At 42.1% G+C, this 25,529-nt stretch overlaps 1 protein-coding gene and 1 long non-coding RNA gene across 2 annotated transcripts in view; one reads left to right on the forward strand and one right to left on the reverse strand.

Annotated features, from left to right (window-relative positions):
- LOC132396630 (organic cation/carnitine transporter 2-like) overlaps positions 1–25,529 on the forward strand; it is a 112,255-nt gene that overhangs the window by 39,193 nt on the left and 47,533 nt on the right. The window contains exons 3-4 of the mRNA XM_059974339.1: positions 1,797–1,951; positions 21,958–22,129. Coding sequence (XP_059830322.1) covers positions 1,797–1,951; positions 21,958–22,129 — 327 coding nt within the window. The remainder of the gene's footprint in view (positions 1–1,796; positions 1,952–21,957; positions 22,130–25,529) is intronic.
- The window catches only part of LOC132396631 (uncharacterized), a 38,485-nt gene that overhangs the window by 8,102 nt on the left and 4,854 nt on the right, over positions 1–25,529 (reverse strand). The gene's annotated exons all lie outside the window — the stretch shown is intronic.

The raw sequence follows: 25,529 nt of genomic DNA on the forward strand, positions 1-25,529 counted from the left end.
ACCCAGATCCATCAAATGTTCCTCGTATGATAACCCTTTCATTCCTGTAATCACCCTTGTGAACCTCCTCTGGACCCTCTCCAATGCCAGCACATCTTTTCTAAGATGAGCAGCCAAAACTGTTCACAATACTCATCAGCTCTTATAAATCCTCAGCACCACATCCTTGCTCTTGTATTCTCAACATCACGAAATAAATGCTAACATGGCATTTGCCTTCCTCAAATATTTCTTTATTAATTATGTTTTATATTTTAGAAAAATCTAAAAGATCGAGGCAGGAACCCCTAGAACCTGCATGACTGATTGGTCTCATTATTTCATATGCTGGTGACTGGCAATTGACTGGAAGCAACTAAGCCTGATAATTCTAAAGACTTAAACATTCTAAAAATATTTCACTTCATCTTACTATAAAGGGTCAAAAGCTTGTCCTTGGACCATGCTACCCTCTCCAACTATCCTTTCAGCAGCCACTTTGTCAATCCTCTTTCGAACCTTAATATCACTGAGTCTTGGTGTACCTCTTTTCATAGTTATTGTTGGCTCCCTGTGTAGTTTTCCAGCATTATGTTCTAACTGTACAAAATGGGTGTACAGATATTAGTTCACTAACAATGTGGCTGGACTTATGTTCTTTTTTCCAACACTAATCTGTATCATCAGATTCATCAAATTCAAATTTCACTAACAATGGTGAAATACACCTACTACATATCTACAGTTATTTCCTTTACTCAAGTTGTTATGACAATAACAGATATCTTTGTCACCAAAATCTGGCATTGAGACAGCTCTCCATAATGCACCAGATTAAATGCTAATAGCTCTTTGCCATCAAAGCCAGAATGGTCCTCAATTAATGAAAGAACTTCAATTTATGCTCCATTTTGCACAATGTCTAGATGTGCTGCAGGTCATTGACCATAAGAGCTGAAGAGGCAGGAGCAGGATTAGACAACTCAGCCCAATTAGTCTGCTCCACTATTCAATCATGGCTGACTTCTCTTCCTTCTCAACCCCAGTCTCCTGCTTTCTCCCTTAACCATGGACACCCTTACTAAACAATGTTTCTTGCACCTAAAATACATCTGGAAGCATAGCTTTTGCCATAATGGTGATCAATTGAAAGTAATCAATTTGTACCCAACTGTAACAATAATAGATGGACCAGATAATTTGCTTTAATATTATGTTAGGGGGATAGTCCTTCTGCTCTGCATTGAAGTGTGCATTTATGTCATAGCAAAATGAGGCTTTGGTGAAACTTATTCATTGGGAAATGACAACTGCAACAAGGTATCAAAACACTACTAAAATATTAAGGACTCCATCACAAAGGACATGTCCTCTTCTCATTGCTACATCAAGGAGGAAATACAGGAGCCTGAAGACACACACTTAATGTCTTAGGAACAGCTTCTTCCCCTCCACCATCTGATTCCTAAATGAACAATCAATTAACCGATAAACCCTAACTCATTATTTTGCTTCCATGATGCACTGTTGCTCAAGACAGGGCTGGTCAGAGAGTCCCCAGTACCTAGTAGCTAGGCTGTGAGTGGGTGGTCAGTGACTGAACTATAACTCCCTGGCTCAGATAACTGTAACGCTAACTAGCTAAGCCCATAGAAACCTCATGTGAATTTGGAATGTATAATGATGCTGAGGTAGGGGCAGAGAGGGCCAGGGTGAGATGGAGGTTCGGGATCTGGTGAGCAAACAGAATCAGACCAATAAAATTAATTAAAATTGTGAATAAATAAAATTTACATTTTTCTTTCTTGTTTTCAAAGGTATGGGAGAAAAGTTGTTCTCTTTGGAGCAATGCTGATGCAAACAATCTTAAGTTTCATTCAGGTGGCCTCTTGGAGCTGGGAAGTGTTCTGTGTACTGTGCTTTCTTATTGGCTTCGCAGATATCTCAAATTATGTAGCTGGCTTTGTTCTAGGTAAGTTCAATTTGTGCTTTGTTATCTGATTCCAAGTACTATACATGCAAAAGAAATTGGAGATTTTAATATAACTTGATTAACCCTTTTTGAAGGAGCATACTTAATTTTTTACTTCAGATGCTTAAGAAACTCTTGATAAATTTATTCATGTAAATTTAACCTCACCTTCTAAATGTCTACTATAATACCCTGAAAAAGTTTGTAAAATAGGGCAAAAAATTCTTAAAAGTGATATTAAGATGCTTTGTACAAAGGATCATGTGTAACTTCCAGCTAGCTTGTCAATGGTTTTCAAAGGGCGCTGTCTCTAAAAGGCAGCATCCATTATTAAGGACTCCATCACAAAGGACATGTCCCCTTCTCATTGCTACATCAAGGAGGAAATACAGGAGCCTGAAGACACACACTTAATGCCTTAGGAACAGCTTCTTCCCCTCCACCATCTGATTCCTAAATGAACAATCAATTAACCGATAAACCCTAACTCTTTATTGTGCTTCCCTGATGCACTACTTGTTCAGTTTAATTTTTAATGTCCTTATTGTAATTTATAGTTTTTTATGTTTAGCAAACAACATATCTCATGACATATGGCAGTGATATTAAATCTGATTCTGACTGCTGGGAAGTGAGTCAACGTTTACAGAACTTATCTGCCGTACTGCTGCAGAAAAGGCTAATGTGGAAGTGAGGGTAAATGTGGAGGGTGGGGACTTGATATTCTCCTCGAGTTCGTGCATTCCTTCCCCTGAAACCGCACCTTTCCTGATTAATATGGAGCTGATGAATTGTCTTGCAGCACTTTGAGGTCGCAGCATACCACGTAAGATTTAAGTTTAATAAAGAAGCTTTGGTTTATGAAGGGAACACAAATTCTTACTTGCCTTAATATTAGTCATCAGAAACAGCATATGGGAGATTGTTATCTTAATTCTGATCTCTGTGCAATGCCCTCCTAGTACCTTTGTGATTGAAAACAAGTCATACAGAAATGCTTCTACTTTATTCTGCTGTGATAGAAACCTGAACTGCATAATCTGCAATGTCATTGGGTGCATGACGAATGTCAGGAAAAATGTGAATTGTACACAGAAGTGCCAGGATAATTTTCCCAATTAGACTGATCTACAATGGGGAAAGCTGCCTCAATGGGTGATTTGCAGATTAAAACACATTCAGCTGGGTTCAATTTCAAGACTAAATATATTTACATTTCTTTACGTGTGTATTTGAAATGGTCACCTAAATATTCAGCAGTTCAAAGTTCAAAATATATTTATTATCAAAGGATGTATATGTCACCATAGACTACCTTGAAAATTGTGAATCATTTTCTTCTAGGCATTTGCAGGAAAAAAAGATTTACAATAGCATTTTACAGAAAACTATGCACAGACAGACATCTGAAGGCAGACAAACAACCAATGTACAAAAGAAGACAAACTGTGCAAATAAAATCAATGCTGAGAACATGAGTTGTGAAGTGTTCTTGAAAGTACATCTGTAGGGTGTAGAATCAGTTTGGATTAGTGGTGATGGATGTTATCTCAATTGGTTTAAGAGGCTTCTGTACCTCTTGCCGATGGTAGCAGCCCATTATATCCCAACATCAAACGATTCTAAGTTCAAAAGTTCAAAGTAAATTTATTAGCAAATGTATGTGGACATAAACAACCCTGAGATTCATTTTCTTGTGGGCATACTCAGTAAATCCATAACAGAATAATAACCATAGTAGAATCAATGAAACACCACGCCAACTTGGGCACTCAACCTGTGTGCAAAAGACAACAAACTGTTCAAATACAAAAAGAAAGAAATAATAATAATAACTGAAATAGCAATAAGTATCAAGAAGATGAGTTGAAGAGTCCTCAAAAGTGAGTCCATAGGTTGTGGGAACATTTCAATGATGGGGCAAGTGAAGTTGAGTGAAGTTATTCCGTTTGGTTCATGAGCCTGATGGTTGGGGAGTAGTAACTGTTCCTGAACCTGATGGTGTGAATCCTGAGGCTCCTGTACCTTCTTCCTGATGGCAGCAGTGAGGGAAGAGCTTGTCCTGAGTGCTGTAGGTCCCTGATGATGGTTGCTGCTTTCTTGGGACAACACTTTGTGTAGATGTGCTCAATGGTGGGGAGGGCTTTACCTGTGATGAACTGGGTCATATCTGCTACTTTTTGTAGGACTTTCCATTCAAGGGTACTGGTGTTTCCATACCTGGCTGTGATGGAGCCAATCAGTACACTTGCCACCACAAATCTATAGAAATTTGTCAAAGTTTTAGATGTCATGCCAACTCTTCAGAAGCTCCTAAGGAATTAGAGGCAAAGAGTGCTTTCTTTGGAATTGCAGTTATGTGCTGGGACCAGAAAAGGTCCTCTGCAATGTTAACATTGAGAAATTTTAAGTTGCTGACCCTCTCCACTTCTAATCCTCTGATAAGGATGGACCTCATACACCCCTGGTTTCCTCCTCTTGAAGTCTTGCTGACATTGAGTGAGAGGTTGTTGTTGTGGCACCACTCAGCCAGATTTTCAATCTCCCTCCTCAATACTGATTCGTCACCACCTTTGATTTGGCCTATGACAACGGTGTTGTCAGCAAACTTGAATATGGCATTGGAGCTCTACTTAGCCACACAGTCAGAAGTGTAAAGTGAGTAGAGCAGAGGACTAAGCACACAGCCTTTTTAGTGCACCTGTGCTGATGAATATTGTGGAGGCGATGTTGTTGCCAATTCTGACTGGGATCTGAAAGTAAGGAAATTGAGGATCCAACTGCACAAGGAGTTATCGAGGCTAAGGTCTTGAAGCTTTTCAGTTAGTTCTGAAAGATGATGGCAATGAATGCCAAGCTATAGTTGATAAAGAACATCCTGATTTATGCATCTTCACTATTCAGATGTTCTGGGTTTGAGTGAAGAGCCAATGAGATGGCACCTGCTGTGCCCTGTTATACCAGTAGGCAAATCGCAGTGAATCCAAGTTGCTTCTCATGCAGGAATTGATATGTTTCATCACCAAACTCTCAAAACACTTCATTACTGTGGATGTAAATGCTATTGGACAATAGTCATTGAGGCAGGTTACTACATTCTTCTTAGGCACCGGTATGAGTGACGCAGGTGGGTACCCTACACTGGTGAAGCGAGAAGTTAAAAAGTTCTCAGCCAGTTGATCACCACAGATCTCTAGTACTTGGCCAGGTACTCCATTTGGGCTGAATGCTTTTCACGGGTTCAACCTCTGGAGGCAGGTCACACATCAACCTCAGAGACTGAAATCTCTTGATATGTGGGAGGTTCAGATTCAGATTCAGATTCAGTTTATTGTCATTTAGAAACCACAAATGCAATGCAGTTAAAAAATGAGACAACGTTCCTCCAGAATGATATCACAAAAGCACATGACAAAACAGACTACACCAGAAAATCCACATAACGTTTGGCAATCCCCAAACCAGAGTCTGGAGAGGCTGCTGCGTATTAATATCGCGCTACCGTCTTAGCGCGTTCCCCGGAAAGGAGCTCCAAATCCACCAGACAAACAAGACCAAAAATTAAAGCTACAAGACCTGCACAAAACCACATAGCACAACAGTGCAAACAATAGCATAATTGATTATAAAAAACAGACCATGGGTGGAGTAAAAATAGTCCAAAGATGTTAAAGGACTATAAGTTCAAAAAAATCATCACACAGTTTCTACAAGTCCCCAGGATCCTGACAGACTTGCCATCCCACACCAGCGGCAGAAGGGAATACCCCTGCTATAGACTTCTATGGCGCCGCCTGACTCAGCCTCGCAGACGCAGCACACAATGAAAGCTCCGTCGAACCCAGCCTTGCAGATGCAGCACACACTGAAAGCGACCTGACCGCAGTGGACTCCGAGTCCGTCGAACCTCTGAGCCGACGACCATCCCCTCCGGCACAGCTTCTCCGAGCACCATCCTCTGCCAAGCGTATTAAGACGGCCCCACCAACGGCCATCGGCAACGTGACCTTGAGGACCGGGGGCCTGTTCTTCCCAGCAGAGTCCTGGACCTCACAGCAGCAGCAGCAACGAAGAGGGTCTTCCTGGAGATGTTCCTGATGTTCCTCCATGCTCCCACGTCCGTTTTCAATCGATTATGATTGCGCACGGCACCCCACTTCACAAATTTGTGGTGGTACCTCCATGTTTCGATGGTCAAAGTGAGCATAGAAAGCATTGAGTTCAGTTGGAAGCAAAGCCCTGATTTCACCAATGTTGCTTGATCTTACTTTATAAAAGGTAATAGCATTATAGTTAATTATGTTGGCACATGGACACGGTTCATGAGCTGCTGCCTCCCAGGGTCAGAAATCTGGTTTGAGGATTGGATTCCATGGTTCATGTTATGACGTGTTTCTGGTTTCTGTTCAGTCCTTCTTTAGCTGCTATTTTGGGTGACTTTGAATCAGGGCGGCCTGCAGATAACAAACACTGAGTTGGACTGAATTATGCCTTGACTCTTTTGATTTTGTGTTTTATATTACTTGTTCTTTGCTTGTTTTTTTTTTGCTGCTGTTTGCATGATTTTTTTGCATGGGTGGGAGGGGGCTTTGCTGTTTTTCTTTGAACGGGTTCCACGGTTTTCTTTGTTTTGTGGCTGTCTGTGGAAAGACGATTCTCAGGGTTGTATACTATATACATATTTTGATAATAAATGAACTTTGAACCTTTACTCCTGACCATAGAGTGCTATCTACGTGGAGCTGGTGCATTCAACCTTGATCACATGTTTTTCCCAAAGATGTGCAGGTTAGTTGGTTAAATTGGCCACTGTACATAGGTGAATACTAGAATCTAGGAGGAGTTCACAAGGGGAGGAGAAAAACATGGGTTGAATGAAGGATTAGTGTAAGTGGATGGTTGTGGGTCAGCACAAACCTTGTGGGGTGAAGGACTTGTTTTTGTTTAACTCTTTATGAAGCTATGACTTTTTGCTGAAGAAGGAGGCCATTTGGGAACTTACTGCATTGCTATCAGTCCCATTCCAAGCTTAATTCCCCATAATCACCATTACAGCTCAACGTCCACCCCAATTCTCCAGCTACCACCTTCATGAGGGAAACTGGCCTTCTCAGGGAAATCCACACAGTCACCGCTAGAACATACAAACTCTACACAGACAGCACCAGACTTCGAGATGCGTAGGCTAACTGCTGCACCATTGTGTCATCCTAAATATATAGAGACCATCCAGCATTGAGAGTTGAGCTGATCTTGTAGGGACCTCCACAAACAAAAGAAATAAACTGGGAACTGGTGTCCAAACTGGGAGAGCTGGACAACAGACTAAAGCTGTCAAAGGTTATGAAGAGAATGGGGTTAAGAGGGATAATAAACCATCCATGATAGAATGGCAGAGCAGACTTAATGGTCAAATTCTGCTTCTATATGTTATAGTCTTATAGTGTAATAAGATGATACAATCATATTCAGAGTGTCATATTTTAGGAACAAAATGGCAGATTCCTCCATTTCTGTCTTTGGGTTAGTTCTGCCCATGGGCAGGACTGAACCATCAGAGGTAGCAGCACACCAAAGGACAGAAAAATTCTTTTTAGTTTATAAATAAACGTTATTCATAACAAACTATATACTAGAAATAGTGTTCTTAAAATTCATTTTGATTGCCTCTCAGATTAGGCCATGTAGGTACAGTCAGAATGAGTGCTCTTGAGGTTAAGGCAGCGTTTCACTGAGTACGATATTAAGGAAACTGATGTTAATAGGCACCAAGAGGAAAGTACTTCAGAGTTGGAGTAACAACTTGCACAAGTGAAGCAGCACACATGGTGGAGGAATTCAGTAGGTCAGACAGCATCCGTGGAGAAGAATAAACAAAGGGAGAATTTCTCCGGAGTGGCTCCAGGTGACTTCTCCACCTAGAACAATCTAAGCTTGAATGTGGTCTTTTAGTCCACTCCTGCAGGCATGATCCTCCAGGCTATGTAAATACTCCTGAAATTCCTACTGTAGATACTTTTCTCTTGCACGTAGCCTTTGGAGTTCACCAGAACCCATGAGTGTGGGTAAAATGAGTCGAGGCTCGCATGGAAGAAACAACCCAGAACTCTTATGAAAGTTTATTAGGACAAAGCAATTAACAAACATAAAATATCACTGAGTATAAATATTACAAAGAATATGACAAACACACACAAAATGCTGGAGGAACTCAGTCGTCCAGGCAGCATCCATGGAAAAGCGTACAGTCGACATTTCGGGCCGAGACCATACTCCTTTCCATCGATGCTGCCTGGCCTGCTGAGTTCCTCCAGCATTTTGTGTGTGTTGCTTGGATTATCAGCATCTGCAAATTTTCTCTTGTTTGTTAACGAATATTACATAACAAATTATATCAGATACAAAGAATTGTATGATACTAAGTACTGCAAACTATTTTGTTGTTGTATTACCGTTGTGTACTGTACCTCACACAGCTTTTAGCCCTAAACTGTACTATGACATCCCACTCAGACATATACGTATATATGTCTGAACCCAACTCATCTCAGCAGTTAAATAAAGGGGATTATTGCCATTTGTGTATTGATTATTTGATTGACACAGTCTCCCTTTAACTGTACTATCTTTGTCCTGTTTACCTGATGCACATACATAATCGTTCAACAGAGAAATGTTGGATACTTGATTATTAGCACACAAGCTCATTGTTTTGTTGAGGAAAAGCCTAAGTGCTTTCAGCACGCTGAAAGGTTGGTGCATGGTTTTATTCCAGTGAAAAATCTGATTTCAAAAGCTAATGGGGATGCAAATAGTCACCCTGGCAGCATCTGCATCACTCACGTGTTGACTTGCAAATCTCTCTTGACAATCAACCATAGTGGATAAAGAGGTTTGCTTGTATTTATACAAGCAGGTTCTTCAGTGCTTTGTTTAAGTATACAGCCTACTTGAGAAGTTCATCCCAGAGCTCCTCAGTTCTTCAGGGTGTACTGAGAAAGAGATTTGGATTTTTTAAAGTTTATATTGGTTTCCTGTAAGTTAAGAGTGAATAATGCTAATTTGTTAATCCACATGATGCAGCCAGTTAGCATTTCTTTATCTGTTATTTATTGATTGATTGATTGATAGATACAGCATAGAACAGGCCCTTCCAGCTCTTCGAGCAATGCTGCCCAGCAACCCATTGAGCTAACCTTCGCCTAATTCAGGGACGATTTACAACGTCCAATTAATCTAGTAACCGGATAACTTCACTCCATTTCACTCACCTCAACATTGAACTGTTCCCAAAACTAATGGGCTTGCTTTCACAAATTCTTCATCTCATGGTCTCGATATTTATTGCTTGCTTATCTATCTATCTACCTACCTACCTATTTATTTATTTATTTATTTATTATTTTGCTTAGTTTTTTTTTGCTTCTTGGTATTTACTGTGAATGCCTGAAGAAAATGAACATTAGGGCTGTCTATGGTGTCATATACAGCATGTAATTTGATAATAAATTTACTTTTGAAAGTTGAACGTTGAATTTTGAAATATCTATTGTGCAGTAGCTCCTGGCGAAAGATGTAAACCTGTAGATAATGAAAATACTTGCTCAGTGCAAGGCTAATTTTGAAATTTTAATGAGATAGAGAAATGAGGCTCTGGACGCCTGCTGATCATTCAGAGTAAAGAAGATTAGAGCTGAAATGGGGCACAAAGTGAAAATCAAAGGAGGTATATGGACCTTAATTATCCAAGAGCAGCGGAAGCTTGCGGTGGGGTGCCCCTTGGGAAGAAGACAAACTTTCTACTGAAGTGCAGGTGGGGGAGAGGTGAAAGACCTATTGATCCTGCAAACTCTGATAACTTTGAGACAGAGTGAGGTAGTGAAGTTCAAGACAGAGTGGAGAGAAAAATCAGGAGGCATCATAGAATAATAGGGTTGTATTGCACATTCTTGGTTTTGATGGAGGATCTGAAGATGTGGTGCAAATGCTGAATATCTTTGAGCTATCTGTGACCATGGATGATTGTGATATTTCAGTTGGAAGTGCAAAATCTTTGCTGAAGTAAAGATTTAGCTGAATGGCAGCTTTGGTTGATACTAGATAAAGGACAAAAGAAAAGAACATGTAAAAAAAGAAACAGAAACAAGAAATGAACGTAAGTCTACTGGGGTAAAAAGCTTTCCTTTAAGATTGGCATTCCTGGAAGGGAAGTCCAGGATACCAAATATTGATCAATTCTGAAAATGTTCGAAACAGGACGTAGAAACACAAAAAGTCAGAAATGGTGAGTAGCAAGGCGTCGGCTGTGAAGAGAGGGTTGCACCTGAAATTTCAGGGCTGACTAACTTCTCACAGCCTTTGTTAGCTTTTTTATGATGCAGATGTGTTTTTATATAAAACCAATATATTTTTGAAACTATTAATGACCATTATTACCAATTTGATTTTTAGCCCAAGAGCAATCTATCTCTGTTTTATTTTAGGATTCTGAATGTTTGGGAAGTAGTTCCATCTTTGTTCTTTCTGTGGATTCAAAATCACTACAATTTCTTGTTTGTAATTAACTTAATTGACTGGTCAGATAACAATGTCATGGTCTGGATCGGTTCCCCTTTAAATTTAGTTAGGTTGCGTTATGATCGGGACCATTGACTCCTAGTTCCCTTCTAATTCCGTTTCACGTGTCCCTTGAGCTTGGCCATTAAGGTAATCTACCCTCGACCCGAACCGGCAGCTTATAAGCCCCTGGCTTCAGCCGTTCGGGGCGAGAGTGTTAGGAAGCATTAGCAAGTCCCCGTCGCTACGACAAGACAGAGTGATCTAGCCCGCATCGGAGTGCTGGCAATTCACCTTCCTTTGCCAAGGTGGGTCCGAGCAAAGTCAAACTGCCAGGGGTGAGTTGATGGCGGAGTCCTGACTCGACGTTCATGCCCATTGTCTGTGTCTATCCCTCAAAGAAGAGTCCCGGCTCGGTGCCTGAGTTGAAGGCAGACTCCTGGCTCGATGTTCTTGCCCAGTGTCCATGTCTAACCCTCGAAGAAGAGTCCCGGCTTGGTGCCTGAGTTGAAGACAGACTCCTGGCTCGACGTTCATGGCCAGTGTCCATGTCTATCCCTCAAAGAAGAGTCCCGGCTCAGTGTCTGAGTTGAAGGCGGAGTCCTGACTTGACGTTCCTGTCCTGTGTTTGAGTGTCCATGTTCTGGCTGCCGCGATTCATGGCGTCCATGTTTCTGGCTGAGGCGGTCCATGGTGTCCACATTCTGGCTGTGGTGATTCAAGGTCCTAGTCTCCAAGTCCGAGGTCCGTGGCAATCCAAGTTCCCAGTCTCCAGGTCCAAGGTCCGCAGTGGTCCAAGTTCCAGTGTCCAAGGTCTGCGGCGGTCCCAGTCATGGCCACGACGATCCAAGTTCCCAATGTCCAAGTCCAAGGTCCACGGCGATCCAAGTTCCCAGTTTCCAAGTCCAAGGTCTGTGGCAATCCAAGTCCCTAGTCCTCTAGCCCAAGGTTCGTGTTCCTCTTTGTCCTCCTTGATTTCCCGGTTCTCTGTGCAGCGAGTAATAAACGCTGTTTTATTGAGCTTAAGAAAGAAGTGTTTGTGTCCTGCTTGTGGGTCCTCTCCCAGCACCCTTGCCCAGACCTTGTGACAAATAAGCCTGATCTTGCAAGCCTTTTGTCTTTTTTTTCCCAATGGCTTTCATTTTGAGAAACATAAGAACTGATTTTGTACTACAACACAAGTCTCAAGTCATATCTCCAGCTGGGCATAACATCCTTGTAGCAGTGCTAATTGGCCGTGGATGCTGTCTAACGATATTTGCCGAACAGCAACCAAACTACAGGAACATTGCATATCTAATATGATGGTTTCTCACTCATGTTTGTACTCCTTGTAGCACACACAAAGTGCTGGAGGAGCCCACCAGGCCAGGCAGCATCTATGGAAAAGGGTACAGTTGTAAAGATGTACAGTCATTAGAGTAAAGATGCAGCCTGGGCTGCTGAGTTCCTCCAGCATTTTGTGTGCATTGCTTGGATTTCCAGGATCTGCAGACTTTCTCTTGTTTGTGTTCTGTACTCCTTGTTTTCATTTGGGTTAATGACCTTGATTAATATGGTGCATATGCTTCTGCACTGTCTCTCTATCTATTTGCTATGCATGCACTGAATTGTAGCCACAAAGCAAATATCATGACTAATGTCAGAGACAATAAACCTAATCTGATTCCTATTAATGTGATTAGATAGGCACTCCTCTTTCCAAAGCAACACACACAAAATGCTGGAGGAACTCAGCAGGTCAGGCAACATCTATGGAAGTGAATAAACAATCGCCATTTCAGGCTGAGACCCTTCTTCAGAACTTGCTCTGGATTTTTTTCAGATGGGATTGCCAATGCTTTGGATCTTTTCATCTCTAGTGGCCAATATCCTGCACTGATGACCCCTTCTCCCACCTCCAATACTCCTCCTCTCCTTTGACACCCTGCTCTGGTTTGCTGCCTGCTCTGCACCTTTTCATTGCGAATTGCCAACTGCAAAGTCTTTTCTTTCCACATGGCTATATCTTCCACTTTTGAAACAATCCAATTTCCATTGAAATGATAAAATAACCTCAAGCTGTTTCCTCATGCTCCAAGATCCCTCTAATATAATGTGAACTACTGCCCGCCTTTCCCTCCACAATTTTAGATAGGTTATATCCCCTCTCCACCTTTCAGTCCAGATGAAGGGTCTCAACCCAAATATTGACTGTCCTTTTCCCTCCATGGATGCTGACTGACCATCTGGATTCCTCCAGCATCTCATATGTTGCTCCAGATTCCCTCAGCTGAAGTCTCATGTTTCTCTTAAACATGGTCACTTTTTTAAATATTAAAATGAAAAAACAATCAGCAAGATTCAAGATGTCTTATAGATGTGCCAAATATTAAAGCTGTACAGTCATTCAGCACGGAAAAGGACCCTTTGGCCCAATTGGTCCATATTCTATTCCCTTTATGCTCCTGACTTCATGGCTCGATTCTGCTCCACAAGTTTGCGTACGTTACCACCATAGTGGACCACATCTCAAATTATGGTGAGTTGGAGTCAAGGAAAGCAATACAGAACTTAGTAACAGTAACCCATTCCTCAATGTCAGCTAACCAAAAGAGCTTGTCATTCATTAACTTCAGGAAGAGAGCCAGTGCATATGCTCCTGTCTTAATCAATGGTGCTAAGGTGAGAAGGTCGAGATCTTCAGGTTCCTAGGAGTGAGCATCACTAACAGTCTATCCTGGTCCAATTACATAGATGCCATGGACAAGAAAACTCAGCAATGTCTCTATTTCCTTTGGAAATTAAAGAAATTGGGCATCACTCTGTCGACCCTTACCAATTTTTATCAATGCACCGTAGACAGCATGTTATCCAGGTGCATCATGGAAACATTTCTGCCTGTGACCACAAGAAACTACAGAGAGATGAGGACGCAGCTCAGCATATCGTGGAAACCAGCCTCTTCTCCATGGTCTTTGCTCTATTTTTACTGCCTTAGTAAAGTATCTGATATGATCCCACCAGAGGTATCCTCTCTTCCTCCCACTCTCATCAAGTAGAAGATACAAAAGCCTGAAAGCCTGAAAGCAAGGGAGCCGGCCGGATTCGAACTCAGGACCTCTTGCTCTGAAGTCCAGCGCTGCTGCCACTTATGATAGTACCAGCTGGTACTATCATAATGAACTTTGAAATTGATTTGATCTATGCAAGAAAATCTTTTCACTGTATCTCAGTACATATGACAATAATAGACTAATCCAATTACAGTTCCAGTCCTATTTCCAATTCATCCTGCATGGATAAGTGCGTGTCTTGTAGGGTATACTGTACTGTATGGAAGTTCTCAAACCAGACGTCCTGGATGAAACAGGAGGTTCACAGTCTGCTAATGTTGTGGTGCTCAAGACCAACGATGCAGAATCCTACAAGAAGTCTATGTATGACCTTTGGAAGGCTATTGTGAGAGTGAAAAAGGCAATTCCATGTAAAGTTCAAATGATTATCAAATGCATGACAGCTGTGGCAGGGTTTGCATCCCATTATTTCCCTGAAGGCAAAACCTAATGTCATCAAAAGCCATGATACTTCACTCCCTGGTAAAGACAATGCCTTTTATGCACACTTTGAAAGAGAAAATAACACTACATCCATGCAAATCCCCAGAACATCTTGTGACCCTATAATCTTTATCTTGAATGCCGACACAGAATATCCTTCAAGGTGCTGAAATCTTGCAAGCGATGCTGACCAACTGGCTGGAGTGTTCATTGACATCTTCAGCATCTCACTGTTACAAAAGGGCATCAGTCATTCTAGTGTCCAAAAAGAGCAGGGTGAGAGGTTCGTCATGGCTAGAATTAACTCCTAACTGAGCAAGGACCTGCGTTTCATGTACCACTGTAGCAAGTCTAGAGCGGACACAAACCACTGGTTCTCCAATTGTTTTTGGAACACCTAGCCAACAGCAAAACCTATGTCAAACTGCTATTCATTGATTTATCTATTACAGCTTAGTGTTCAACATCATTTAATCAATACTATTTAGGTGCTTTCAAAACCTGTTCATCTGTACCTCCTTCTGCAGCTGGATGTTTGACTTACTTATCAAGAGACCACAGTCAGTGTGGATCAGTAATAACATCTCCTTCTCTCTAACTATCAACAGGAGTGGTTTGCAGGCGTAGCCCACTGTTCTAGTCCCTCTACGCTCAGGAACGTGTGGCTAGGCACAGTTCAAACATCTTTAAGTTCACGAATGAGACAACTTTTGTTGGCGGAATCTCAAGTAGTGACAAGGAGGCTTACAAGAGTGAGATAGATTGGCTTATAAGTGGCGTTGCAACAACAACCTTGCCTGCAATGTCAGCAAATCAAGGACGTCAGGAGAATACACGCCAGTCCTCATTGATGGGTTTGTAGTGCAGAGGGTGAGTACCTTCAAGTACATGAACATCTCAGAGGATCTATCCTGGAGCCCAACACGTTGATACAATCATGAAGAAGGCACACCAGCAGCTCTATCTCATTAGGAGTTTGAGGAGATTTGGTGTGTCACCAAAAACTTGCACATCTCTTCAGATGTGTGGTTGAGAGTATTCTGACTGTTTGCATCACTGTCTGGTACAGAGGATCCAAAATTTGAAAAAGTGGAAGAGGGTTGTAGATGCAGTGAGTTCCATCAACATCAATATCATCAAGGCATGTTCAAAATGCAGTGCCCCAAGGAGAGAGCATCTATCAATATGAAACCTCATTAAGGTGCTGCACAGTGAGTATAGGGATTAGAAAAATAGGCTGAAGAGCAGGACCTCCAAGATAGTAATCTCTGAATTACTGCCAGTGCCACGTGCTAGTCATGGCAGGAATAGGATGATAGCACAGATGAATGAGTGGCTGAGAAACTGGTGCAGGGGAAACTGTGACAGGTTCTGGGATAAATGGAAGCTTATCTGGGGCAGGGGTGACCTGTACAAGAAGGACAACTGCACCTAAACTGGAAGGAAACCAATACACTGGGCATAAGTTTGCTAGTGCTACTTGCGAGGGTTTGAACTAGTTTTGCAGGGGGGTGGGAAGCAGAGAACCAGGTCAGAATGTGGAGGGATGGAGAAGAAGGTAGATGTCATGGCCAGTAAAAACAGGTAGGAGGAAAGTAATAGATGCGATAGGACAGATAGTTTATAGTGTGTTTATTTTGATGCTAGGAGTATTGTGAGTAAAGGTAATGAAGGTAGAGCATGGATCAGCACGGGACTAAGCTGTTGTGGCAATTACTGAGACGGTTGAGAGATGGACAGGAATGGGTACTTAATATCCCAAGGTTTATAAAAGATAGAGAGGGAGGTAAAAGAAGTGGGGAAGTTGCACTATTAATCAGCTAAAATGCCATAGTTGTACTCAGAAAGAATATAATGCAGGGCTCATCCACTAAGACTATATTTAGATAAGACACTAAGACTGAGTTAGATAGAGCTCTTATAGATAGCGGGGTCAAGGGATATGGGGAGAGGGCAGGAACGGGGTACTGATTGTGTATGATCAGCCATGATCACAGTGAATGGTGGTGCTGGCTAGAAGGGCCAAATGGCCTACTCCTGCACCTACTGGCTATTGTCTATATGGATAGAACTCAAGAAAAGGAAGGGTGCAATCACTCTGCTGGGATTGTACTACAGATCCCACAATAGCCATTGGGACATTGAGGAACAGGTATGCAAACAGATTAAGGACATGCTTAAAAACTATAGGGTTGTTGTCACAGGGGAATTCAACTTCCCAAGTACAAACCTGGACCTTTGTAAGAGAGGTTTAGATGGAGCAGAGTTTGTTCGGTGCTTGCAGTAGGGTTTCTTAAATCAACATGTAGATAATACAAGAGGAGGGGATGTATTGGACTCGGTGATCAGTACAGGTGACCGACCTTTCAGTGAGTGCAGAGTTAGGGAACAGTGACACAGATCCCCAAGTATTAAAATAGCTGTAGATAAGAATAAGTGTGGACCTTGCGGGAGAGTATTAAAGTGGAGCAGGGCAAATTACGAGAGCATTTGGCAGGAGCTAGGAAGAGTTCACTGGGAGCAGCTGTTTTTGGGCAAGTCCATGAGAAATCATTGGAAAGTAGGATTAAAGGTAGTTCCAAGGCATTCTATCCATACATCAAGAGGAGAGGGTAGGATCACTCAAGCACATCTGCTTGCATACTGAGGATGTGGGTGAGGTTCTTAATGATTCTTTACATCAGTAGTTATCAAGGAGAGGATGTGGAGGAAAGGGAGATCAGTGCTGAGTGTATAGATATGCTAGGGCATTTTGAAGTAAAGGAAGAGATAGTATTGAGTTTCTTAATAAGCAATAAGGGGTAAGTCCACAGAGTCTGAAGGGATAAGTCCTAGTTTATTGAGAGAGGTAAGCAAAAAGATACAGGGGCCTTGGCCAATATTTGTGTGTCCTCTCTAGCCCCAGGCAATGTCCTGGGGGACTGGCAAGTAGCTAATGTTGTTCCATTATTCAAGAAAGGAACAAGGGAGAATCCTGGAAACTATAGACCGGAGAGTTTCATGTCAGTGGTAGGAAAGTTACTGGAGAGGATTCTTAGGGCTAGGATTTATGAGCATTTGGAAAACTTGGCCCAATTAGGGAGACTTAGAATGCTTTTGTGCAGGGAAGTTGTGTCTTACTAAATTCATTGAGTTTTTTTGATGAGGTGATGAAGGTAGAACTGCAAATGTTGCCTACATAGATTTTAGTAAGGCATTTGACAAGATCTCTCATTGAAGGCTCATCCAGAAGATTAAGATGTATGGGATCAAGAGTGAATTGACTATTTAGATTCAGCACTGGCTTGCCCGTTGAAGACTGAGTATTGTGGTCATAGGAATTTATTCTAGCTGGAGGATTGTCATTAGTGATGTTTTGGGATCGCTGCTGTTTGTGATGTATATAAATGACCTGGATGAAACGTAGATCGAATCCGGCTGGCTCCCTTGCACGCTCTCCATCCGTGCTGGGTTGAGCATCGAGTTAGCAACTCGACCTCGTAAAAAAAAACCTGGAGAGGGATGGGCTCTGCCAGGCTTCAGATGGCCAAGACACACTGTATGATGAGCACGTCAAAAAGATCGGTGCAAAGCTTGTCATGACGACACCCTGACGACTTCACCAGGAGTCAAGGGTGCGTGCAGATGATACAAGGGTTGGTGGTGTTGTGGATACTGTAGAAGACTGGCAAAGAATACAATGGGATATAGATCAGTTGCAGATATGGGCAGAATAGTAGCAGAAGGAATTTAACCTGGCCAAATGTGTGGTGTGGCACCTTGGTAAGTCATATGTAGAGAGACATTACGCTGTTAAGCATCTTGCTCTTAATAGTGTTGACAAGCAGAGGAATCTTGGGGTCCAAGATCATAGTTTTCTGAAAATGGCTAAATATGTTGGTAGGGTGGTTAAGAAGGCATATGACATACTTGCCTTTATTAGTTGAAGCACTGAGTTTAAAAGTCAGGAAGTTATGTTACAGCTTTCTAAAGCTCTGGATAGGCTGCATCTGGAGTATTGCACACACTTCTGGTCACCCCATTATCAGAAGGATGTTGAGACTCTGGAGAGGTTGCAGAAAAGATTTACCTGGATGTTGCCTGGATTAGAAGGCATGTGCTAAACTTGGCCAGACAAACTTGGGTTGTTTTCTCTGGAGTGGCAGAGGCTGAGGAGAGATCGATAGATGTTTCTAAGATCATAAGAGGCAAAGATAGAGTAGATAGATAGCATCTTTTTCCAATGGTTGAAATGTCTGATACCAGAGGATATGCATTTGAGGTGTGATAGGGTAATTTCAAAGGAGATTTGGGGGGCAAATTGTTTATACAAAGTGATGAGTATCTGGAATGTGCTATGTTCTATGTTCGATGTTCTCACCATGGTTTCTTACTATCAGGGAGAAGGGACATGAGTCTCAGCACCCACACTCAATGTTTTAGGAACAGCTTCTTCATCTCTTAATGATGGCACAACATAAGCCATCCTCCAGTCTTCTGCCGCTAATGATGATGGATATATCTCAGCCAGGGCTTTGTAACTGCTTCTTTAACTTAAATTGTTAAACAAAAGATTAAATGAATTTTTATTCGTAACAACAAAATTCTGCAATGCTATAACCTTTTTTGTGTAGTATATAAATGCACCACATATATGTGTGATGTGAACAAATGCAGTAGTTGTCAGTCCACTGTAGAGTTAAACATATTCTGAAACTTCTGTGACCCCGAGAGAGTAGTTATCAGTTCTTATGCAGCAGCTCCCAATACTCTACAACTGGTGATGAAAATACTCAAAGCAGCAGATGCACATTGAGTTCAAAAGGAGTCTGCACTTTGAAGTGGTGCTTCAAAGCACTCCCTGCTCGTTACTGATTGATAGCACTTTCATGTCTATAGATCTTTGCAGTTGAGGGAAATGACTGACAGGAGTGTTGAATTCTTCCTGGATGCACAATGAGTAGGTGGACTGGTGTCCAACACTCAGGCAGCTGCAACTGAAAATCACTGGTGTGCTGAATAATGTAATGAGATGCCAATAACAGGAGAGCTATGTATAATTAATGTCGAGAAGATCTGTGCACATAAGCATTACTGTTTAGACAAGAAATGGAACAAAAATGGCTAAAGAAGTATAGGCACATTCTGTTCTTACCTGTCCATCACCTCCCTCTGGTACTCATCCTCCTTCCTTTCCTTTGGTGGTCTTCTATCCACTCCTGTCAGACTCCCCACCCCCACCCCTTTATCTCTTCCACCAATCAACTTCCCAGCTCTTTACTTCATCCCCCCCTCCAATTTCACCAATCACCTGCCACTTTGTGCTATTTCCTCCCCTTCCCTCACCTTGTTATTCTGATTTTGTCCCCCTTCCTTTCCAGTCCTGATGAAGGGTCTCAGCCCAAAACGTCAACTGTTTATTCTCATGTATAGATGCTGCCTGACCTGATGAGCTCCAGCACAATGTGTGTATTGCTCTAGATTTCCAGCATCTTGTGTCTAGGAGATATGTTATACACTCAGTGGCTACTTCATTAGCTATCTCCTGTACCTAGTAAAGTGACCACTGCGTGTATGTCCATGGTCTACCACTGCTGTAGACCATGCACTTCAGGGTTCAAAGTGTTGTGCATTCCAAGATGCTCTTCTGCACACCACTGTTGTAATGCGTGGTTATTTAAATTATTGTCACCTTTCTGTCTGCTTGAATCAGTCTGACCGTTCTCCTCTGACCTCTCTCATTAACAAGGTGTCACCACCCACAGAACTGCCACTCACTGGATGGTTTATGTTTTTTGCACCACTCTCTCTAAACTCAGTTAGGTAACATTTCTCTCCCATTCTGATGTTCAGTCTGAGCAACAACTGAACCTCCTGACCATATCTGCATGCTTTTGTGCATTACGTTGCTGCCACGTGATTGGCTGATTAGATATTTGCATTAATGAGTGCGTGGTGCTGGGTGTACATATTAATTATTTATATTATTATTTTGAAGAGGAAGATCATTATGTTGATATGTGGAAATATACAGTATGGGGTGGCATGGTTAGTTGGTGATTAGTGCAATGTTTTACATGACCATCAATCAGCATTGAGGGTTCAAATCCCACTGCTGTCTGTAACGGTTCTGTTTGTTCTCCTCATGACTGCATGGCTTTCCTCTGGGCACTGAGGTTTCCTCCCACATTCTAAAGATGTACACTATGTGCTAGAGTTATGGTTAGTAAGTTGTGGGCATGCTCTGTTTCTGCCAGAAGTGTGGTGACATTTGCAGGCTGCCCCCAGCACAACCTCGGACTGTGTTGGTCATTGGTGCAAGCAACAATTTTACTGTCCGTTTTGAAGTTTTGATGCATAGTGCATTTGACAAATAAAGCTCATCTTAAAATCGTAAGAAAAGTCAATGAACCGTTTGCATCTACTCTCCCCAGATGTTCTTAGCATTCATCAGCTCAAGGGGTAATTTTCAGTAGTCAGGTCTTCGTGGGATGAACTGGAGAACTTGGGAAAACCCATGTGGATACTGTGAGAATGAACATCACAGAAATTAAAAATTGAACCATGGTTACTGAGCTGTGAGATTTCTGTAAGATCAATATGCTAACCACAGGTTCAACTTGCTGAGTGTGGGTGAAGATCTCACTGTGCTACATATAAATCTTACATGTTTTTGCATTCTCATTACTATCTAATTATATTACTATCTTCTTTATTGCAATTATCTTACTGAAAATTACTCAGATACAACAATTGCTTTCTATAATTAGTCAATGAAAAATTAACAACAGAACCAATGTAGTTTTTCATTGATAATGTTGTATTTCTTTGTTCAACTGTGAATGCCTGTCATGTAATTAAATACCAGAAAGTCAAATTTGGGATGATTAGCTTTCTGGAAATTTATCCAGCCAGTAATGGCAAGTCCAGATGCCATCTTTTGGGAAAATGCACAATGAAAGGGGGCTAAAACAAAATGATTGAAGACATTTTTCACCATCATCAGAAAAGGGACTGAGTAGTCTGTTGGAATTATTGGAATCATTCCAATTGGAAGCATTTTTTGTTATAATCTTGCCTAATTTTATTACTGCCAAGTTGGAGAAAACTTGCACTAACAATTTTCCCTTTAAAAATAATGGTTACAGTGGCAGTATAATTTTTTATGGAATTGCAATTGAGATTGCCTTATTGGGGGAACATCAAAATATCTTTCTAAGTCAAGAAAGCTTGCAACTTGGAGGGGTGCTGGTAGTTGGTGATCCTTTATATCTATTATTCTCCTTGTTCTTGGTGGTAGAGGCTAACTGTTTGTAAGGTGCCGTTGTGATATTAAATATATAATACTTTTTACCAGTATCTGCGATATGCATTTGAATATATTATTTAATTCAGGGTTTTAAATGTCTTTGCTAAACTACAGAATAAAGAAATTTTCTATGAATTTTGTACATATATTGCTCCACTCTCTACTTATGACTGTGTGGCTAGGCTCAGATCGTATCATCTATAAGTTTGCCAATGATACTACTGTTGTTGGCAGAATCTCAGATGGTGATGAGGAGCTGTACAGAAGACCCTCACTGAATATTTTAGGAATAGCTTCTTCCACTTGGCAGTCAGATTTCTGAACCCATGAGACACTATTTCATTATTCGTCTTTGAAACTTTATATTTATCTTTGTAACCTACAGTTATTTTTAAGCCTTGTACTGCACTGTGACTGCAAAACGACAAATTTCACAATTTCTGCCAGTGATAATGAATCTGATTCTGATGCTAATGTCCCTGCTATTGACGTTCACGGCATCCTCAGTAAAATTTTTCAATGAATTTAACTTCAAAATTCGCATGAAGAATGTGTAAGCGAAGGTATTGACTGTTGATTGTAAGTACATTTATCATACTTTCTCTGTATCTCTTATTGAATAGGAACAGAGCTCCTTGGTAAAACTGAGAGGATTGCTTACTCAACATTGGGTGTCTGCATGTTTTATGCCATAGGCTACATTATTCTGCCACTCTTTGCATTTTATATCCGTGAATGGAGGATGTTACTCCTTGCTTTGACTCTACCAGAACTTCTGTACATTCCCTTTTGGTGGTGAGTGAATATTTTTGGACTGTTATTAATATTATTTTTAACCTGTACCAGACAACCCACTATGCAGGTTTAGAACACAGATGGAATATTGTTCCAACATTTATTAAGTAACATTTTCCCCCTCTTGATCCAAAATGACTTTTCTCAGTAAAATTCCGACCCAAATTGTACTTGGAATTGGGAGTCACGTTTGGTTTTGTTCTTTTAAGGGCACATAGCTCAAAGCCCAATCTGAAACTGGGCTTTGAGTCTCATTTCCGTAACTGAGGAGGGTTGCAGCAGGCATTGATTGTGTTTCTAGACAGCTCATCAGATGAAAGTCTCCCAGTGCAGCATGTGTCTTGCCTTCTGAGGAGGAACTACGTTAGCCAGAGGCTAGTGAATCTGTGCAAATCATTAGCACAGATGACTGTGAGGCTCGGTCATTGGGTATATTTAAAGTGGAGATTGATAGGCACTTGATTAGTAAGACGTTATGGGCAGAATGCAGGATAATGTTGTTGAGAGGAATATTAAATCAGTCATGAGGTAATGGCAGAGGAGACTTGAGGAATTCTGCTCCTATGTCTTAAAGGAGCCTTCTGTGACCCTTCAGTAAGTTCTAAAGGAGGGTTGCAGCAGGCATTGATTGTGCTTCCGCACAGCTCATCAGTTGAAAGCCTCCCAGTGCAGCAAGTGTCCTGCCTTATGAGGGGGAGTTAATTTAGCCAGAGGCTGGTGAATCTGTCCAGTTGTGAGTCCCGATGAAGGGAATTGGCCAGAAATGTTGACTGTTTACTCTTCTCCATAGATGCTGCCTGGCCTGTCGAGTTGTATGTGTTGTTTTGGAGTTGTGTGGACATTGGATGTGATTGGAGTGGGGAGTGATAATGGTTAAAACTGGAATTATCACGGAGTCATAATTACAGAGCATGGAAGTAAGCCTTTCAGCCCATCTAGTCCAGTTTGACCAAGTGGTCTACCTTAGCTAGTCCCATTTCAAAAGATTCAAAGACTCAAAGTACATTCATTATCAAAGTATGTATGAAGTACAAAACCCTGAGATTTGACTTCTCAGAGACAGCCACAAAACAAAAAAAGAGCCATGGAACCTGTTCAAAGAAAAACATCAAATCCACCCTCTCCACATGCAAAAAGAAACTAAATCACGCAAACGACAAAAAAGTGAACGAAAAACACAGAATACAAAACACAAAGTCATCAAAGAAATCCAAGCATTTTCAGTTCACCCAGTCCATCTCAATTTAGTGTCGCTGTGTCGTTCATTATCTGCAGGTCACCCTGAACAAAACCGCACAAAATATTAATAAAAAAAGGACTGACCAGAAACCAGAAACACATCATAACATAAACTGCAGAGTCCAATCCTCAAGTCACGTCAATTAAACCATTTTCCTGCATTTAGTCTGTCTCCCTCTTGACTCCAGGTATTTTTTTTAACAATTCCATTTATTTAAGCTGCACCTTCGGTCAGAGGAACATTTGGACCAAACCCAATCTTAGGAATGGTCTTGAGACCTAAGTCCCATTTCAGGCAGCAACCAGTGATAACTGAGAAGTTACTCAGCCTAATAAGTCCTTGAATATATTTCAAACATCTTTGGAAGTGCATAGTAGCAAAGCTAGAACTGGAAGAAACTTCAAAGTTTAAAGTATGTATACCAGATTCAACCTTGAGATTCATCTCCTTGTAGGCAGCCGCAAACCCAGGAAGCATGATTGAACCCATTAAAACAAAAGAAGACCATCAAACCCCCAATGTGTAGAACAACACATTGTAGAATCTGCAGATGCTGGAAATAAATAAAAACACAAAATGCTGGCAGAACTCAGCAGTCCAGACAGCATCTATGGGAGGAGGTAGTGACAACGTTTCGGGCCGAAACCCTTCATCAGGAGTGAAGTAACATGGGATGGTCGAGGGGGGATAAGAAGTGGGGGGAGGGATGAAGTAGAGAGCTGGGAAGTGATAGGCTGGAGGGAAATGAGCTGGCGGGGGGAAGGTGGAGAATTATGGGAAATAAACGAGAAAGCAAGGTAGGGCTGGGGGGAGATTATAGTGAGGGGGGAAAAGAGAGAGAAAGAGAACCAGACTAAAATTATAGATAGGGATGGGGTAAGGGTGGGGGGCAGGGGTATCAATGGAGGTCAGTGAGTTGGATGTTCATGCCAGCAGGAAGGAGGCTACCTAGGCGGGAGATAAGGTATTACTCCATCGACCTGCGTGTGGCCTCATCTTGACAGTAGAGGAGGCCATGGACAGACATGTCAGAGTGGGAGTGGTCTGTGGAATTGAAGTGTGTGGCCACAGGGAGATCCCGCCACTGCTGGAGGATCGAGCGCCGGTGTTCGGCGAAACGGTCTCCCAGTCTGTGGCGGGTCTCCCCAATGTATAAATGGCCACATCGGGAGCACCGGATACAGTATATCACCCCAGTTGACTTGCAAGTGAAGTGGTGCCTCACCTGAAAGGACTGTCTGGGGCCTGGGATGGTGGTGAGGGAAGAAGTGTGGTGGCAGGTGTAGCACTTCTTCTGTTTGCAGGGATGAGTGCCCAGAGGGAGGTCGGTGGGGAGGGATGGGGAGGATGAATGGACAAAGGAGTTGTGTAGGGAGCGATCCCTGCAGTAAGCCGAGAGTGGAGGGGAGGGGAAGATGTGGTTGGTGGTGGGATCCCGTAGGAGGTGGCGGAAGTTACGGAGGGTTATACGTTGGATCTGTAGGCTGGTAGGGTGATAGGTGAGGAACAGGGGGACTCTATCCCTGGTGGGCTGGCAGGGGCATGGTGTGAGGGCAGAGGTGCGTGAAATACGGGATGCGATGGAGGGCAGAGTTAGTGGACGAAGGGAAGCCCCTTTCTTTAAAAAAGGAAGACATCTCCTTTGTCCTAGAATGAAAGGCCTCATCCTGAGAGCAGATGTGGCGGAGGCGGAGGAATTGAGAGAAAGGGATAGCATTTTTGCAGGAGACAGGGTGGGAGGAGGAATAGTCAAGGTAGCTGTGAGAGTCTGTAGGTTTGTAGGCTGGATAGGCTGTCTCCAGAGATAGAAACAGAAAGATCTAAAAAGGGGAGGGAGGTGTCAGAAATAGACCAGGTGAATTTGAGGGCGGGGTGAAAGTTGGAGGTGAAGTTAATGAAGTTGATGAGCTCAGCATGTGTGCAGGAAGCAGCGCCGATGCAGTCATCAATATAACGTAAGAAAAGAGGAGGACAGATACCGGTGTAGGCTTGGAACATAGATTGCTCCACATGGCCGACAAAAAGGCAGGCGTAGCTAGGACTCATGCGGGTGCCCATGGCTACACCTTTAGTTTGGAGGAAGTGTGTAGAAGAAATTGTGCAAAAAATAAAAGTAAGCAAACAACATTCAGAACTGAAGATCATGAAAGTGAGTCCACA

This window comes from Hypanus sabinus, chromosome 7, assembly GCF_030144855.1.
Source record: "Hypanus sabinus isolate sHypSab1 chromosome 7, sHypSab1.hap1, whole genome shotgun sequence".
Taxonomy (NCBI): domain Eukaryota; kingdom Metazoa; phylum Chordata; class Chondrichthyes; order Myliobatiformes; family Dasyatidae; genus Hypanus; species Hypanus sabinus.